The 19,233-nt window shown below is 44.8% G+C and overlaps 1 protein-coding gene across 1 annotated transcript in view; it reads right to left on the reverse strand.

Annotated features, from left to right (window-relative positions):
* The window catches only part of LOC309602781 (guanine nucleotide-binding protein G(q) subunit alpha), a 136,547-nt gene extending 118,675 nt beyond the window's left edge, over nucleotides 1–17,872 (reverse strand). The window contains exon 1 of the mRNA XM_082336702.1: nucleotides 17,234–17,872. Coding sequence (XP_082192828.1) covers nucleotides 17,234–17,369 — 136 coding nt within the window. The 5' untranslated portion in view covers nucleotides 17,370–17,872. The remainder of the gene's footprint in view (nucleotides 1–17,233) is intronic.
* Between the last annotated feature and the right edge of the window lie 1,361 nt (nucleotides 17,873–19,233).

The following is a 19,233-nucleotide window of genomic DNA, read 5'->3' on the forward strand; positions in this document are numbered from 1 at the left end:
AGCATGACTACCTGATGGCTCTTACTCGCTGAGGTCCAGCCCTCCTCAAGGATTTCACTGCCTAGTTACCACAGGAGCACTGAGCAGCAGTTTTACATTAGAAGAGACTTACTGATGGGCCAAGGTTCCCATGCCAGGGCAGCCTGACAAATGTCCCGTCTCCCCCAAATTGAACTGCATGAGATGTTTTACCTTAAGACCACACCAATACCTTCATTCTTCCCTGTAGCACAGCAAACAGGCAGAGCTAAGGCGTGCGTCACAGCCTCACATTTCACTCTCTCAGACAATAACAGTCATCAGTGACACCAAGGCAGTAGATGCTTTAGGGTACTGCAGATGGGACATTGGAGACATGGTGCACTACACCAGTCAGCTATAGGGTACAGGCTCACCTTCAAACACTAGCTAGGAGGGGGGTTCCTAAAGAAAGCAACAAAGCAGTGGGAGTAGGACTACCTGTTCTTTTAGAAGTAGGTGCCTGTCTGCACCTAAGCCTGTGTCCCTCACCATCCCTGCAAGTCCCCAAAGAGAAGCCACCAGCCCCTCTAGCAGGCATCCGCTTACTCCAGAATAAAGTCCTGCCAGCTTTGGTCTCTCCCAGGAGCCAAGGCAGGAGCTGCTGGCTCTGCCACTCCAGCACTTGGCCTGAGCATGGCAGGGCTACAGACTGGCAGCCTGTGCACTTCCTCCTCACCCCCCACCCTTTTCACCTGACCTCAGAGTAACCTCGACTGGACAGACTGGCTGTTTTAAAAAGTTATATGTATTATTTTAGAATACACATATTTGGTGCACAGTACCTTTATAGAAAGCCATCGGTCTTTTACATCTCTGTCTTTCATGAATGTACACAGTGAGGATTAACCCTCATCTCTGCAAATGATCTCATGACTTTGCAGCATGCGTCTGTTAGTGATGCATGTTGACAGGGGAGGAGAATAGAGTATTTTTTCCTTCTGTTGCTCTTTTTTTATCTATAAATAATTTGTCTTGCGCAAAAGGAATTTGCTGGCACTAGACAGGGCATCTCTGAACACTGGGCAAAACAACTGAGTTTGTGACCGCACCCAAGTGTCACTTATCAGGAAGTTTTGGTACTGGCCTGGGCTTACATGCACAGCTAGCATCATGCACGTACTTCACATATGGTGTTAGGACATTGCCAGAGTGTGTGTACCCAAGTTGGAGGGTTTCAGCCCTGCTGTGTCTACTCAGTTTATAATGATCTGCCAAATCTCTCAAACCACAACTGCCCTACTTTGCATAATAATGTTGACATCACTGGGGGTACTGACACTGGATCAGGCCTGGAGGCCCCTTAGCCTACAATCAGCTGCTTGCAGCTACAGCCTGCCTCACTCCTATATATGTTCATGGATCAGCTGAAAGACAGCCCTATACTACCCAACACAGCCCACAGCCCAGGGTAACAAGCTACCCCACTGTCTTCCCCACCAGACAGACTTAGGCAGCAAAGGCGGCGACTCCCCAAGAAGCACGCTGGCATACTGCCACTAGAAGACCTCCGAAATGCAGAACTAAGGTTTCCACTGATTCTCCCTCAAGTACCCGGTCACAGTGGCCCAGGAGTGTCTACGAAATGATTCTTTGTACACCCATAAGCAACTGTTAAGTGAATGGCAGCATAGTGAAATGTGAATCCGATGGGATTCCCCCCACACTAAAGGTCTTGGTAAACTGGTGACACAGCTGATCTATATCTGCAAGATGACACTGCAGCAAAATCACTGTATTTCACAGAATCACAGACTGGTTGAGGTTGGAAGGGACCTCTGGAGGTCATCCAGTACAACCCCCTGCTCAAGCAGGGCCACCTACAAGCTGCCCAGGACTCTGTCTATATGGTTTTTGTAGTATCTCTTAAGGAGGGAGACTCCACAACCTCCCTGCACAACCTGTACCAGTGTTCAGTCACCCTTACTGTGAAAAAGTGTTTCCTGATGTTCAGAGGGAACCTCCTGTGTTTCAGCTTGTGCCCATTGCCTCTCGCCCTGTCACTGGAAATCACTGAAAAGAGGCTGGCTCTGTCCTCTTTGCACCCTCCCTTCAGGTATTTATGTAAGTTGATAAGATCCCTCCCCAAGCCTTCTCTTCTCCAGGCTGAACACTCCCAGCACTCTCAGCCTTTCCTCATAGGAGAGATATTCAAGTCCCTTCATCACCTTAGGCACCTTTTGCTGGACTGTCTCCAGAAGCTCCTCCATGCCTCCATCTCTTGTACTGGGAAGCCTAACCTCAAACTCACTGCCCACCAGACAGAATGAGAAGAGGTCTAAGTGCTCTACTAGATGAAGAAACTTTTTTCCAGGGCATACAGAAGCTCAGCCTGCATCTGTGTCAGTGCAGAGTCAAGTCCTGACCATGGTTCAGCTGTGTTAGTCTGAAAATTATGCAAAAACCTGCTGGTCTCCACAGTTACATAAGACAACGCAGTCCCACAAGAAAGCAGTAGTCCCATGAGCCTCAAATCCTCATCTTGGTAAGATTAAGTCTGTCCATGAAAGTCTGAAAGCTAGATGATTATAAGTGTGAGAAGGTATCCTGTAAGCATTCCTGACTCTTTAAGTCCTGGAATATCCACTTCCTCCTTGATAACAAGGAGCACTCGGCTTCTAAGGATAGACCAGTCCCTCTGCAGAAGATGCAGAACTCCTTACAGCAGGCCTCTAAAGCCAGAGTTTCTCAAGGTGCAACCTGAAGTTGTTTTCATATTTCACAGAAGTGCTAAGCAGCTGCTGCCAGCATTCACCAAGCATTGACCTTTACACAAAAGCACTGGCGTACAGTCATAGAGTGCTCATAAGGTGGATGAGCCATGACCACTGTGCAAGCAGTACACAGGAGAAGCCTGCAGGTACCCTGAGGCGTAGGCAGACAGCTGGGATAGGTATTCCATTAGAGTGCACTCTATTCGGATGCAAGCAAGTCCCTGCGAATAGATCAAGGGGCTTGCTCAACCGTATTTAACAGCAATAATGACAGCAAAATTGTACATGTGTCTGAAGTAGTCTCCATGAGACAGATTACTCTGAATCTTGCAAATTATAAATACCTAAACACCCCACACTTGTTATCCTGACACTCAGTTTGAACAGCGTTTCTGTTCCATAGCAGAAGAAAACAGAACAACCTAGAGGTGAACTCCTGGACAGGTAAAGAATACATGATAGAGTTTCATTCTGGTGACGAGTCAATGGATTTCTGTGGAAGATGGGAGTTGCAGAGTTTAGACAGTTTTCATTGTTAGAAAAGGAGGAAAAACATTCAGAATGGCAGGCTGGCCAGAGAGATCAGAGTACCGTTGCACTATTGAAAGTAAAGAATGGGGGATGGGGAAGTGCACTTATTCAGCAGAAAAATCAAAGTAAGATTAAAATTAAATGAACAATCAAATTAAATGGAGAAATTGAACTGTTTGTACAGACGTTCTAGATGCCTAGGTGATAAACACAAAGAATCGCTAATATATGGATGTAGATTTGAAGAGGGAGGTATAACTGAAGCAAAGATTTACACAAGTGAAAGTTCAGTGATTGGCTTACAGCCAGTGATCTTAAATATTTTTGGTTTAAACTCTAATAGTGAAAAATTTACAGAAAAGCTGGTGCCGTGGCAGATGACGAAGTCACAGCTAATATGACAGATAACCAAGCGGGGCCTCCTTGAACACTTTAATGAGAAAGGAAGGAGGTATGATCTCCCAGGGCCATGTAACTGATGCTGAAGGTCTCAAGCAAATTACCTTTGTATTTCTGCAAGTTTACAAATTGTGATTTTTAAACCAGAAAAGCACCACACAGAAATAATTCTTAAGAAAAAGAACATGTGGCAGAACTACAGGCAAAAGTAACTGTGGGAGCATGTGATTATGACTTGATACCATTTGCTATGTGTAAACAAAAGAAGTCCAACACCAGTAGTAGAGGTACATTATAGGTATGTTGTGTTTCATGAGAGCTACTTCAGCAAAAGCTGACTGAATTACAAGTGTAAATAACTGGATTTACATTTAAAACAAGAACAACTGGGAGTAATTTCAGTACATTTTATGAAATAGCCTAGACAGCCTCAATTCTACAAAACAAAGAAAAATGAAAAATAATCCAGCCTGGATAGGAGGGGAGATAAAAGGAGAAAATTGGAATAGGTAAGCCAAAAATTTGGGAAATTTCACAAATTGTTAATACAAAGAGCCAAATTAAGAACTCCAGAGCTCAACGTGAGGCCTCACTTTTTTTTTTTTTTTTTTTTAAATCACAAAACACTTGAAACCACATTGGTTCCTCACTAAACTGCTGTGGTAGAACACTTAACATTTATTAACAAGGGAAAACCATACATAATTTGCAAATATTTCTGTTTTGTTTTTAGGGAAACAGAGACCACATTTGCAATGACAATGAAAGAGTTTCCACTGTAGCACCCACTAAAGATAAACATTACAGAGAATTTACTAAAGTGAGAGCACTGTCACTTGGCAGGTCCAGACACCCCTTATGAAAGAGTTTTAGAAGGACTGGCTAGGAAGTCATCCTGCCTCGTAAATCTTGAAATATTACCCCAAAAACACAAAGGATGGGAAAGGGGTGAGGGAAAGAGACTGCATACCAAGACCTATGCAGTTACAACATTGCAGACGGTTTGCTGTACGAAGTCAGTGGTTTTGAGGAACTGGGCATCTGCTAAGCAACTGATTTGGTGACACACAACAAACCAACAGAGCATACATTAAATAACAGTTGTTTAAACAGTAAGTATTAAATTACGTAGGCGAAAGTCCTCAACAGACAGCTGTCTTCCAAACAGGATCCCAGCGATATTAAGATCAGGGTAAGAAACTTAAAATATGAGATAGAATAAGAACATAAAATTATTACTGACAGTACTTGTGGGTGACACAAAAGCTGTGGACTGGTAAACTAAGAAGAGGATACAATGCTGAAAAGTAATTAGAATAACATGTAAACCAAAACCAGGCAAAGACTGTGCATCTGAATACTGTTAAATGTAAGCTTCTCAAACAATGAGTGAACCAACCCTGAAAAGCAATTACTTAGGAGAGTATTTGAGTTACAGCAGATAGCCATCTAAACACCAATATTTTACTGTCACGGCTCAGAAGGCTGTTGCACTCCTTGAACATACGTCAACAGTGGTATCCCAACTAGCAGAAAAGAGATGTTACTCCTGTACTTGTAATAAAAAGTATATACACATCAGTGTTCAATTCTCATTGTCTGTACTTCAGAAATTATGTTGAAGAGTTGGAAAGGAGTCAAAAGACAGCTACGAGAATGATTAAAGGATTAGAAAATCCACCCTACATTTACAGAGTTAGGATTGAACTATAAGCCATCCAGACTGAGCCACAAACAGGGGACATTGGCATATTTTGTTCCTGTCCTTGAAGTTGTTAATAAATGTAACGTTCAAGAAGATGATCAATTTAAACCATGAGCAGTGTAGTTACTTTATTTCTTACACTTCATCTAACGTCAGACAATAAACTCCACAATAAATAAACAGGTTATCAGACAGGTTGCTGGCATTCTGTGGAACAGCCATGTATTTTGGTTCAAAAAACACCCCACCCCCAAAAAAGAGACACCCTCCCCTCCCAAAAAAACCCACACAAGCAAGCCTGAGAGCTATTGAGCACAGTGATATATACAATTAATGTCACTATACCCAAACTACGGTCTAGATTGGTAGGCTGAAATATTGTTTTAAAGCAAACAGATACACTAAATCAACAAATAAGTATTTGTCTTGCTTATGGCTCTGTTCTGACCACTTCCCAGAGTTTTGGCTCTCTGTGCACATAAAAAACCTTGCAAAGACATAGGAAGGTATTAGAGAATTGCTGCTACTATGCCGAAGTAGCTTGGTATCACGTAAACAAGACAAATAAAACAGGCATGGAAGGCGATGACCTGTTTCTCCAGCTATGGATTGTTCCAGAAAATATCATCACTCCTTGGAGATACAAACAACTAAAATATAAAGCGAAGGCATTACAAAGTACTGTCATGGTGGGGTTTTTTGCTTTTTTTAAGCTATGCTAACATAAGAATGTGCCCTAACAGCTTGACAAGTCATACATACAGTAACGTTGCATAATTACCAATAAAAAGAACATCTTTTGTCTCTTTAAACAACAAAAGCCATGTATCTTCTGCCATTTTACTGGTTTTATATTATTTAGTGGGAAAATCCCACAGACAAAAAAAATGCTATGTAAGAATTTCAATACTATGCTCCTCACTTTACTACATGAAATTGTAGACAAAAAAAGTCTGTATATCAAAAGATTCAGCCAAAGTATTTTCAGAGAATAACCAAATGAAAACTGCACTAAAAAACCTAACCTGGTTGTAAATAAAAAAAAAAATACAGGCACAAGAATGCCATTACCCAGAGAATGCTTGTGTCAGAAATTTTTTGAAGGGAAACAATTTAAAGGCGTACATATTAACTTCACTGGTCAATGTCAGAGGTTTGCATTTGCCAGTGAGAGTGCAGCCACAATTAAGCTATTAGCAAATTCTGTTCACATTGTTTATCTGGTTTTGGTTCAAAGGCTAAAATCTTTAGAGATTATCTAAGTCTAGTTCTTAACCTTAACTAAATTTAATAATTAATAGTAGTGTATTACTCTGTCGTACAGCCAAACACAGAAAAAACCCACAGCGAATCAGAAATCATTACTATCATGTCTTGCAGATAAGAAGCAAGAATGAATGGAATTAAGTAAATAAACCCCAAGAGAACAAAAATTACTTTGGACAAAGAATGTTTCTAGATTCCTATGATCACACATGGTATTAAAACCCAGGCTTAAAAGATCACAAGCCAAGCCCTCTTTACAAGTAAAATAGTACTGATGCTAACATCAGAATTAGATCAAACATGCTATTAGTCAATTTACTCAAATTCAGTAATTCCAGTGAATCTCTTAGTCCTGTTTATAGAAAATACTCCATTTTGTATTTTGATGAAAGCAAATTTAGTCCTAAATTGTCCTTTCTGCCCTTCTATGAAATCAGCTGCTAAACCAGGAGAAACAGTCATCTAAGTGAAATCCATCTTTTCATGCATCAGCGTAAATGTTTATCTCCTTTAGTTTATTTACCATTTCAATGCTGAGACAAACAGAGACCATGAGGAAATTGAACACAGTACAAAAGATCTCACGCTATTTCTTCTCAACATTCTCTTCTCACCAAGAAAAAGAAAAGTATGTTTAGGTGTGTTTTCAGAGGAAAAAAAAAAAAAAAAATAAAGCATTGTTCCATCCAGCAGTCAGGTTGGGAAGAGGTATAACATCTTCAATTCCAGGAAATTACTTATTACCAAAGCACTCCATAGAATCAAAGAATAGTTTGGGTTGCAAGGGATCTTCAAAGATCATCCAGTCCAACCCCCCTACCACAGGCAGGGACATCTTTCACTAGATCAGGTTGCTCGAAGCCCCATCCAACCCGGCCTTCAACACTTCCAGTGATGGGTCAACCAGTTCCAGTGTCTCACCACCCTTATCATAAAAAATTTCTCCCTTATGTCCAATCTAAATCTACCCTCTTTCAGTTTAAAACCATTCCCCCTTCTCCTGTCACTACAGGCTCTGGTTAAGAAGTCTCTCTCCGTCTTCCTTATACACCTCGCTTGTATATTGAAAGGCCACAGTAAGGCCTCCCTGGAGCCTTCTCTTCTGCAGGCTGAACCACCCCAACGCTATCAGCCTTTCCTCATAGCAGAGGTGTTCCATCCCTTTGATCATTGTTGTGGCCCTCCTCTGGACCCACTCCAACAGCTCCATGTCCTTCCTGTGATGAGGACCCCAGAGCTGGATGCAGTACTCCAGGTGGGGTCTCACAAGAGCAGAGCTGAGGGGCAGAATCACCTCCCTTGATCTGCTGCCATGCTTCTTTTGATGCAGCCCAAAATACAGTTGGCTTTTGATGCATTCCAGGATACAACTGGCTTTCTGGGCTGCAAGTGCACACTGCCAACTCATGTCCAATTTTTCTTCCACCAGTACCCACAAGTCCTTCTCCACAGGGCTGCCCTCATTCCATTCATCCCCCAGCCTGTACTGACGTTGGCGATTGCTGCAACCCAGGTGCAGGACCTTTCACTTGGCCTTGTTGGACTTCATGAGGTTTGCAGGGCCCTACTCCTCAAGCCTGTCAAGGTGCCTCTGGATGGCATCGCTTCCCTCAAGTGTACCAACTGCACATCTCAGCTTGGTGTCATTTAGAAATTTGCTGAGGATACAACTCAATCCCACTGTCTGTGTCATAATGAAGATACTAAACAGTACAATCCCTTAACGGACACTGCTCATTACTCGTTTCCACTTGGACATTGAGCTACTGACCATAATGCTTTGGATGCAGCCATCAAGCCAATTCCGTATCCATCTAACAGTCCATCTATCAAATCCATCTCTCTCCAATTTAGCAGTAAGAATGTTGTGTGGGACCGTACCAAAGGCCTTGCAGAAGCCTATATAGATGACATCTGTAGCACTTCCTTTGTCCACTGATACAGTTACTCCATTGTAGAAGGCCACTACATTAGTCAGGCACAATTTGTCCTTGGTGAAGCCACGCTGGCTGTCTCTAATCACCTCCCTGTCTTCCATATGTTTTGACGTATCTTCCAAGACGATCTGTTCCATTATCATAAAGGCTAAGGCTAAGTTATAGCCTGAGTTTGGCTTGAGTTTTAGCATTGCCAAAGATGTTTCCCCATCTTGGAGGATTAAAAAAAGTTTCACACATCAGAAGTGTTTCTTGTGGGGGTTTTACGTTAAATCTTTTTGGCATGACGTCCAACACCTATAACTTCCCAGATGAAAATCCCCACACAAAAATTCACTTAAAATGAGACTTGCTGGATTAGTGGAATGGTAATGAAATACAGGGACTTTGATCTCTAAATCTCTCTTTCAATAACAGGCCAGGTCAGCAGTGTTCAAAAGTCAATCAGGCAGCTGCCTGATGGCCTGCACTCTGAGATAAGCTACTGATCTCGTCATTGTTAATGATGACCAGGTGCATACATCATAACCACCCCTAATAAAAACTGGCAGTCTCAGGACAGGAGAGATTAAATTGGGATCAAGATTGTCACCCTTTTTGAAAATAATTCGAAGTGTCAGGTTCCATCAACACACAAACATGAAATGAAAAGGAACAAAAGAGAATTTAACCAGAGCTATTTAAATATATGTGTAAGACCATGTGTTCTAGTCTTTGGGCTTTTTTCCCCCCAGCACAACCGTACAGTGTCTCAGTTTATAGGCTAGTATTATTTCCTTTTTACAAGCACACAAAAAAAGTAGAAGTGAGAAATACTATAAGAATCATTATTTTCTCTCCCAAAAGATCAACTGAGTTAAAGCAAATTATGCCTGTAACAAAGGAGTATTTTGGGGGTTTGTTTATATTTTTTTTAACTGTTCCTTTTTGCAAACCACCTTTGAAAGGTTTTCACTGTCAACATAAATGTTGATTTCAATACCATCTAGACAACACACTCCAAAAGGGCAAAACATCAAATCATCCAAGCATCTGGATACCCTGTTGAAGATACATGAACAATGCCTTTAGTTTTCAGCATTTAATTTCCATTGCTTTTACTGTTCTGTCTATGAGATGAAGTGGCACATACAGTGCTTACTAAATCCAGTATCGGAGTGAAATAAATGTTCCATACTTGATCTTCAGTTTCCCAAGCCAGATCAGTTCCTAAAACCACAAGGAATGATGGCGTCTTTGCCAACTTCTATGCATTTGAGTTTTTCCGGCCTTATAAGTTAGCAGTTGCTGCTACAGAAATCTTCTGTTTGACTTTCTGGCTGACGCTATTCACCCAGAAACGTGGGCTGGAATAGCTTTCGGCATTCTTTTCCAACATTCTCTAAGATGAGCAAGATAATTAACATTAACATTGAAGACTTAAGAGTTAAAAACTCGCCTGTGATGGGTTTATAGAACAAGAAGAGAAGAGGAACTTTCCTTGACTTACATAAATGTTCTCACTTAGTACAAGGATTCTTGCCAAAGATTATTTTGTTTCTTCTGAGTTTGCAGCTTGTAGAGCAATGAACTAATCAAGGACCAAGCAGCAGTATGCTAGCAGCCAGTGAGCATATAGCTCATGTACAGTGACAGACATACTAACAAGACGAGGCAGTATCGTATATCCTGTGCCATAAGAGCAAATACTGTGAAATCTAACATATTTTTACCTAATGGAAAATTTCAAAATGTACCTAAGATGTTCATTACATAGTATCTCAGTTTATAAAACTATGAGCAAGAAGAGGATTTCTTTTGAATGATTTCATGGCTACATCATAACTAAACCAGTAATTTCTAAACTCTCAGTTCCTGTTTACTGAAAGAATCTGTAACAGGTCGGGTTTCCATTGCATCCAATTACACCAAATTCCTTCAGAATAGTGAACCTGAGCTCTTACCTTGGATTTAACTTGAAGGTGGCTAACTCCATCTGGAAAAAGCCCTTCTGATCCACTTTTGATGATACTTACCAAGATTGGAACTGTATTTCAGTTAATTTCGAAAGAGTTAAGGACCTGACTGCACTGATGTCTTCAGAGGAGAGAAGATTTGGTTTGTGCGGGGGTAGTGGGGTGGTGGTGGAAGGAATATAACATATTTCAAATGCTGCCTGCCCTTTCCACAATTTCCCTTGGGGAAAAAACAAATCCTCCTTCAACAGACTTTTGACAGCTGGGACTGAGTCCCAAAGCATTTCACCAAGGACCACCCCACCATTCTCCTACAAACAAAACAAAAGCCATAGATAATCAATGAGGACAGACCTTGAGTAGATATTCAATCCATCTAATTGCTCTGAGACAAAACTAGACCCAGACCCAGGCACTAGACAAAACTGTCTAGTCGCATTCCTAACAGATGCTTCTTCCACACACAGGTCAACCTAAGTTAGATCAACCTAACTTACAAACAACACAGCTCCAAGACGAAGGTGTTGATACACAGCTCAGCTGCGTGAGGGCAACAGTGATCCAGCCTCTATCTTTTCAATTTACTGATTTACTAGGGGCTTCCACTTTCAGGAACTTTCTGATGTTCTGTTTCTTCATTCAAGCTATGCACATATTGCACACCACCTCCTCTTCAGAGGAAGACAAACTGAACCACCATGGTGGGGCTCGCCTAAACTGAATCGGTCATATCAGTAGTCTGCTGGATGATTCTGCCTGAATGGATCAACAAAGAAGGAATCTTGTTTGGTGGGGTTTATTTTTGTTTCTGGAATAGCCACACCGCCTTCTCAAATGCAGAATGAAATCAACAGCAGCACTTTTCTGTTGGCAACAGCATCTGCATGGGGGTTCTGGGATAAAACTCTACAGTACTGTTACACACTAAGCATAGTGTACAAATTAAGTAGTTTGGTTATTCCATGCCATTTGTCCTTTGAAAACCCACAAAGGACAAAAATCTGTAGACAATCACCCTTCAGTTTAGTCTCTGTATCATTACTTATTGGGGGAACAATGTGCTTTCAGAACATTTAAGATTTAATCTTTAATTTAGCTTGAAAAAACGTTTGTGCTGTTCCTGGAACTCCCCCAGTAACTTTCAAAACTTTTAACTTCTAAAACTGTGGTATATCTTAGACTTGTGCCCTCCAGTGCTCATGCATCTAACTTCTCTGCAGAGTTAACAATACTTAAAGCCTGCTGCATGCTTCCTTCTCCAATGCTAACACCACATACAGCTTCCTAGTATTTCCAACATTATATTTTTTCCTTGGTTTTGCACTGCTTTCCTGCTCTTCATTCCTGCCAAAGGTTTTATAATTAGAGTAAATAAAAGGTGAATGCTGAAAAACTTCCATAATTTTATTAATAACAGCTGTTCACACACAGTAGCATTTGAGTGCAAGAACAGATTTTTCCCGAGCCTTTTACCATCCATCAGGGCAAGAAAAAATGCTCGGTGTTTGAAATATTTTATTACTGAAACAAAGCTAGTTACCATTAATCACACATCTACCTTATGATGTTATTTCACACCTTCCTGGGATTAATTTTGCAGAGATTGTCATATTATTTCAAAAGAAATGCCCTCCCTTGTGAAACTGCCATTGTGATTACAGACCAACAAAAATAATTTCAAGTGGCTAAAAAAGCAGAATTATTTCTTAACTTTGCAGCATACACTCAAATGCCCATTCTCAAGAGATTCTTCTGCTCAGCATATACTTTTCCCTCCTGCACTAATTCAATATTGTTCGCCAATGTAAGATACAAATTTGGGGTCAGACATATGAATAAAATTAAACTAGTCAGAATTCTTTGACTATTCAGGCCCTCAGCTAGTTCTCATTAACTTCAGAGGGTGTAGATCACTTCCAAAGAAGTAAAATGAAACCACCAACAACCCCTTTCTAATGGCTGCAAACAAAATATCCCTTTGTGATGCACTAAAAATAAGTAAATAAGTATGTTCTTAAATATATTCTAAATATATGTTCTTCATATGTTATCACATCCAGATGATGACTTGTGTTTTTCTCCAAAAAAAAAAAGTTAATTTTATATATGGACATACATGTCTATGTAAGAATATATAAAGGTGGTTTGCATCCAGAATGAAATTATATTTCCTTAGAAACAGCTTCTGCTAAATAAGAGATACTTACCAATCTAGTTACAATACATATCAAATGTACATTAACTATTTGTTCATTTTACAGTTGTAAGTATGTACTGTGGTAACTACTTAGAATTATTTGGAAGTGTTCAGTGTGAGAAGGACAGACCGATACAAATACAAGTCACAGGGAAAATAAGGAAGCTTGCTTGTTTCTCTAGCTGAAGAAAAAGATGTATAAAGCCAGTGTACTCCATTGTTGGCTTAATGGACCCACTTCCTCTTCAACTTATCTACAGAAAGTCAAAGTCTTCGCTAATTCACTAAGTTCTGCATGTAAATCTTTAATTCAGCTGACAGAGGTGTAAGAAAATAAATATATATATATATATATCCTGCATGCTTGCTGGATATTCACCTTATGTTCAAAAGTGTCTTTCCACGTCAGACTGGTTGCCATTCACACCAATTCAAATGGCTTATCTTCCACCTGTTTCCGTTGGTAACGCATAGAGAATAAAAGGACACCCCTATCAGGCAACTCTCTTCACTGACACATCTGCTATCTCAAACGTAAGAAACACCTACCCCTTAAAAAGAGATGGTTTGCACATGACACAATACCAAGAAATATGCCGCAAAATAGCAAAGACTGTCACACACCTCCAGTACTTAATTTGGCCAAGGTTTATAGATATGTAGGCATAGCTAGCCACCTTAGCATGATACTGCCAGATTATTTTCTTAGATACTCAAGGCATTTCCCACTGAGAAAACAGTGTATAATATAAATATATAGAGAGCGTACAGGCAGAGGATGTCCAGGATTGAAGGTTTATGGCTACAGTCTATCACCCAGGCCCAAATGCTGTTTTCTGAGACCATGCAAAATTTCCATGGACGACAGGCAAAATGATATACATAAGAACTAGAGCACATGGCTCTTACTACTTAACAATAAGTATGTACATACATGCTTAAAATACAAGCATGCAGAATACGGTACATTTTGTTTGGCATGTACCAATACAAAACATTAAAACACCTCTTTTTTTTCCAATTATAAAAACAATGTAAGTGTTTTTACAGCTAACAGCAAACAATGGATGGATGTTAACAACTGTAAGCTCTGGAGAACAATCATACGGTTTTACAAAGTGTTCAGCAGTAATGAAATCCAGAAGAATTTGGAAAATACATGAGATTAAAACCAAATTCAGTGGAAGACTGAATTTGTTCCAAAGTGCCTTAAACATTACAGCCAAGTTGTGCTAGCCGAACTACTACTACATCTTTGTAATACGCTTCAGTGCTTTTTTCTGAATTCTGGCTTTTCAGAATTACAATGGTAAAAAAACCCTACTTTATCCTGTTCTAATATGTTCCAAAAAATTAAGCAATGACCTACAAAAAAGTATCTAAAAGTGGTATTTTAATGTCTAATCACAGAGACGGTTTCTTTTTAAACTAATACTTAAAAATAATCTTAGCATGCAGTAAAAGTTTCCCATAAATGACTTAGCATTTTAAACTCTGACCCCATGAAAAGTAAAAAGATATCATCATTAATACACAAAAAGGGTGTACCGAGCACAGTGTGTATGTGTCACACAGTAACAGTTAGGAGGAAATTAACTCACTTGCAAGGAAGCACTGTATCTTCCACAAGTTAAAGGGGGAAAAAAAAACTTCTGAGCCAAAAATGTTGGTTTTTTCTTTATATTTGCTACATATGTGCATTTGTACATACGTCCGTCTAATTTTTAAACAAGTATAAACAACCTAGCATAAATACACTTATTTGTGCCTTAAAACCCTTTGAGTTAATAATACCTTTCACTTTGCACTTGCAACAAGTCTGAAGAACATGCACGGTCAATTAACATGGCTCAGCTTAAACTGCAGTAGTACTCTCCTTATGAGCCAAAGGATATGCCTCCGTCCCATATTCAAAAACCTTTAACCCTCTTAGGCTTGTAAGTCCCATAATACTTTACAAAGCAGGACTGAGAAGTCGGCACTTCTGAAAAAAAGGAAACAATGAAACAAAACCACATTTGCCTATGTTTTCATAAAATAAAATTAAGCAACACTGGTAATTTAAGTTTTGAGGGGGAAACACATGTAATGGGACAGTAAAGGTCTGTTCCATTTAAAAAAAAAAAAATTACTTTAAACAATTTCAGATGTTTTTTTGTGCTGCCAGCCTCACAGTTTTTAATGACTACTTTTCTATTCCAAAATTGTCTGTCTCATAACCTTGTGAATGACCCACACAAAAAACACAAACTTAATAACCGGGCAACTGCCTATGCTGGGGAAGCAGTGAGAGTGACTAAAAAAAAAGTGCTGTCAGATACCTAAAATAAACTCACTAATAAAAAAAGTTTTCCTCAAAATGTGTTTATAAATCAAAACTTGAATCTCTACCCAATCCCACGACTCCAACAGTGGTTCACCACTATACTGCAACTTACAAGATGAGATCATTAAGTGTTAATCCAAACAGCTGCACATGCACACACACTTTCAAGTCAAACATATGACAGAGGTTGACAAAGCAAAAGACCAAAAATGCATGCACAGTAACAATTTCTGTACTGGTTTCATTACCCAAGTATACAGATACGCTCTTAAGTATGAGCAGCCAAATGTTCACCCTTCTCGGTCTCTAGTACATCGCGCTTACGCCTTCACAGGCGTGTCAGAACTCTTGGTTTGCGCTGATGCTGATGAATGCAAAAATCTTTCACACAGGCACTCAAGAGAGTTTTCCCCAACACTTTCTATGGGTTGGCTTCTCCCCTGTTCTCCCTCAAATCACTGCATCCATTTGGTCCAAAGCAATGCCACAACTGGACCCCAATCTACCACCGCCTACCCCGACACTTCGCGTTACCAGTGGGAAGACCTTGCAAAGCAGTACAAGCTCTGCATTACTGATTGTAGAAGCGGATCTCCGAATTCCTTCTCTGGGTAATACATATTGGTCTCATTCAGTAAATTTCATACATCTTTGAAAACTTGGGAGAAGCCTCTAGCACTACCGCAAGAAAAATCAGGAAAATACAGAAACAATTTGGACCTGAGTAACAAGTCAAATTCGCCAAGTACCTCTTGTGAAACTAATGTCTATCATTAAGTAATTATACTTAAACATCCATAAAATGAGGCAAAGGCAAGCTATCTATCCCCTATTTTATCTTCTTTGTGAATTCTGAAATAGTCACAACGTGCATTTCCGCCAACCAAAATCAGGCCAAAATGAGAGAGAACGTTATTACTGGAAATGCTGCATCTGTCCCCATCACTCCTTTTCCACACCAGTTAAGGATCCCAACACCTTTCTCCACACCCAGAAGACAAGCTGCAAGAAATAGCATATTCACATGGCAGCACTAAAATGTATTCTGACTTTTCCTTTCAACATTCCTTACCTCATTGAGAAGGCAGTTTACTCCCCCCCAGTATAAATCACTACTTTCATATACATGACCCAAGACAAAAATCTTCAGCATAAACATCCCGCGTCCACTTGGAACATCCCCACTCATCCACACACCGGACAGTGGTGCAGACGTATTTCAAGGCCTGCGAGTCCCGGGCAGAAGCCGTATTGCCACGGGAGCGACACAACACAGTAGAGCACACTGGATACAGACAGACCTATTTTAATTCAAAAGGCTTATTTTAACACAGGCCGAATTTCCCTTAGATACACACGGCCTCTGCAAACTTGCGGCTCCACAATAACAACCTGCTTTAATTACAGATAAATGATACAATAGATTTTATTTCCTGACCAGTGGGTGGATTCCAAGGGTATTAAAGATCCTGTCATCCTCCGGCATACTTCAGGTTACCCCTCAGCTTCGCGTGTGCATCTGGGGCTTCACGGCTCCTTTTCCTTTCTAAAAACCAGTCCACAATCTGAGCACAAGCCCCTGATCTCAGTCTACCTCATTAAATAAAAATCACAATAAAAAACGCAACCCGTGAGCCCACAACCTTCCCGGGGCTCACGGAACAATGCAGATACCGAACCCGCCACCACCCACCCGCACGGCAGCCCCCCCCCCGCCAGTCCCTTCGCTAATCCGCTTTCCTGCCGTCGCGCCCCACACGCACGGCCGCCGACACCGGCCCCCCCCGCCCCGCACCCCCTCACTCACCCGCCGTCCTTCCCCTCTCCATTTTGGAAGGCCGCTCGCCCTCCACACCGAGCCCACCCGCGGGAGCCGCGGCCGCTCGCCCCGCCGCCGGCGATGCCCGCGGGCGGGCACAGACGCCCCGCCGCGGCGGGGGCACGGCCGGCGGCTCCCCGCGGCGGAGGCGGCGAGCGCCCGGGGGCAGCCCAGCCGGCCCCGCCGCCGCCCCGGCCGCCCCGGCCCCGCCATGTAACGCGCCGGCCGGAGGGAGCCGGGGCGGCGGCGGCGGCGATGCCCGGGCTGCGGCCCCGGCGGCACCTGGGGCGTGCGCGCCGGCGGCAGCCCGCGCCCAGGCGAGGCGAGGCGGCCGGGCCGAGCCGGGCGGCGGCGGCCCGCACTCACCCAGCAGCAGCAGCTTCAGCTCCCGGCGGGCGTCCCGCTTGTCCCGGCGCAGCTGCCGCTCGATCTCGTCGTTGATCCGCCGGGCTTCCTTGGCTTCCTCGCTCAGGCAGCACGCCATGATGGACTCCAGAGTCATTCTTCCTAACTGGTTCAGACACAACCCCCACCCCCCCCTAAAACCGCACGCACGCACACACACACGCACCCCGCACTCACCCACACGCACCCCGCCGCCGCCGCACCGGCCCCGGGGGGCACAGGCGCTCTCTGCCCGGCAGCCCCCGCCGGGCGCCGCAGGGCAAGCGCAGGCGGCTGCCTCGATGCCACACAGGGGCGAGGAGAAAGAGGCAGGGCCGCTGGCGGCGCGGATCCCCGCTCCCTGCCGCTGCCACCCGCCGCTGCCAACTCCTCCTCTCCTCTAAATCATGCACCAAACAACATGGAAACATCCACCGCGGCGGCAGCAGCGCTACCCAGCCGAGCCGAGCCGAGCCGCTCGCCGCCGCCGCCGCCCCTCGCCCTCTCGCTCCCCTTCACTCGCCGCCGCCCGCAGCCAACGCGGTCCCCGAGTGTCCCTGGCGGCCGACACCCCCGCCGCCCTCCGACGCGACCACCCCACCCCCTGTGGAAACGCTAACGCCCGCTAATCCCTCCCCCCCTCCGCGCACACATTTCCCCGCCGCTCCCCGTCCCCTGCGGCGGCAGCCCGGCTCCTGCGGGGTGGGCGCGGGCGCCCGGCGGCGGGAAGCGCGTCCTCACGGCCGACCCTCCTTTCCCGGCGGGGCGGCCGCTCGCCCCTCGGGCGGGGAGAGCCGCGGCCGGAGAGCTGCCGCCGCTCGCCCCTGCCCTGCCAGTAACGGCGAGAGAGGGAGAGGGAGAGAGGGCGGGTGGCGGGGAGCCGCCGGGGAGGAAGAGGAGGCAAGCAGGCAGGCAGGGGCCGGGCTCGCCCGGCTTTTCAATGGCTCGGCTCCGCGGGCGTGGTGAGGCAGAAATATGGCGGACCGTCTCTCCCGCTCTCCCCCCGCGCCGCCGCACGCCGGGGGCGAGCGGCCGGGGGAGCCGGGCCCCCCCCCGGGAGGCCGCCCCCCGCCCCCAGCCGGGCCCGGCGCCCCGCGGCCGCCCCCGCCCGCCCTGCGGCGGTGGCGGAGGGCAGGGGAGGGGAGGGGAGGTGCGGGAGAGGCCGGGCGGTTTCTCACACCAAATGGCCGCGAGGAACGCAGCCCGCTGGGGTTCGTCCTGCGGGGCAGAGCTTTCCCTAGCGCCGGGCGTCGTGTTTGCTTTCGCTTCCTGTGTTTTTCAGTCGGGGACGCACATCGTCGTGCCGTGCCCCTCCGGGAAGAGATGACTTGGGTGGGCGGCGGGGGGCAATGTGGCAACCGACGGGAGGGCAGCGAGAGGGAGGGGAGAAGGCCCTTCCCCACCTTCAGCCGGGGTGGAAGCGCGGAGCCGGCGCCGCGCACGCCGCCGGCCGCTCCGGCGGCTTCGCGCCCGCAGCGCTGCCGCCCTGCCCGCGGGCTTCCCTCGTCGGCCGCGGGGAGCGGCGGGACGCTTCCCGCCTGGCGGGGAGGGACCGGTAACGCTCACCGCGTTCTACGTCCCGCTGTTGCGACCCCCGTTCAGGCGGCGCGGGTAACCGCCGCCCCCTGCCCCAGCCCAGGCCTCGCTCGCCTCCAGGGGCTGTCCTGACGCGGCCTCCCGGAGCCCCCAGGCTGCGGGCACCCAACGGGACCGGACCTGTTGACGCAGCTTCTACTTTCTGTGGATCCGTAAACTCCTTGCAAAATTCCCACACCCGCCCTTCGTTTGCCCACCTCCATACTGAACTATTTGTATCTGGGAATGTTGCAAAATCCGCTGGGAAACTTGTACTACCCTGTGAAGCGGGCAGGGGAGCGCGTCGCTGACCGGCTTCTCGCGTGGGGTGGGATGTCCTTCCCAGCGCCTCCTGACATACGTTTTGAAATTCGCGTGCTCTTTCTTAAAACTCTTCGTATGTACTG

The sequence above is a fragment of the Platalea leucorodia genome, assembly GCF_965183815.1.
Source record: "Platalea leucorodia genome assembly, chromosome: Z".
NCBI classification, from domain to species: domain Eukaryota; kingdom Metazoa; phylum Chordata; class Aves; order Pelecaniformes; family Threskiornithidae; genus Platalea; species Platalea leucorodia.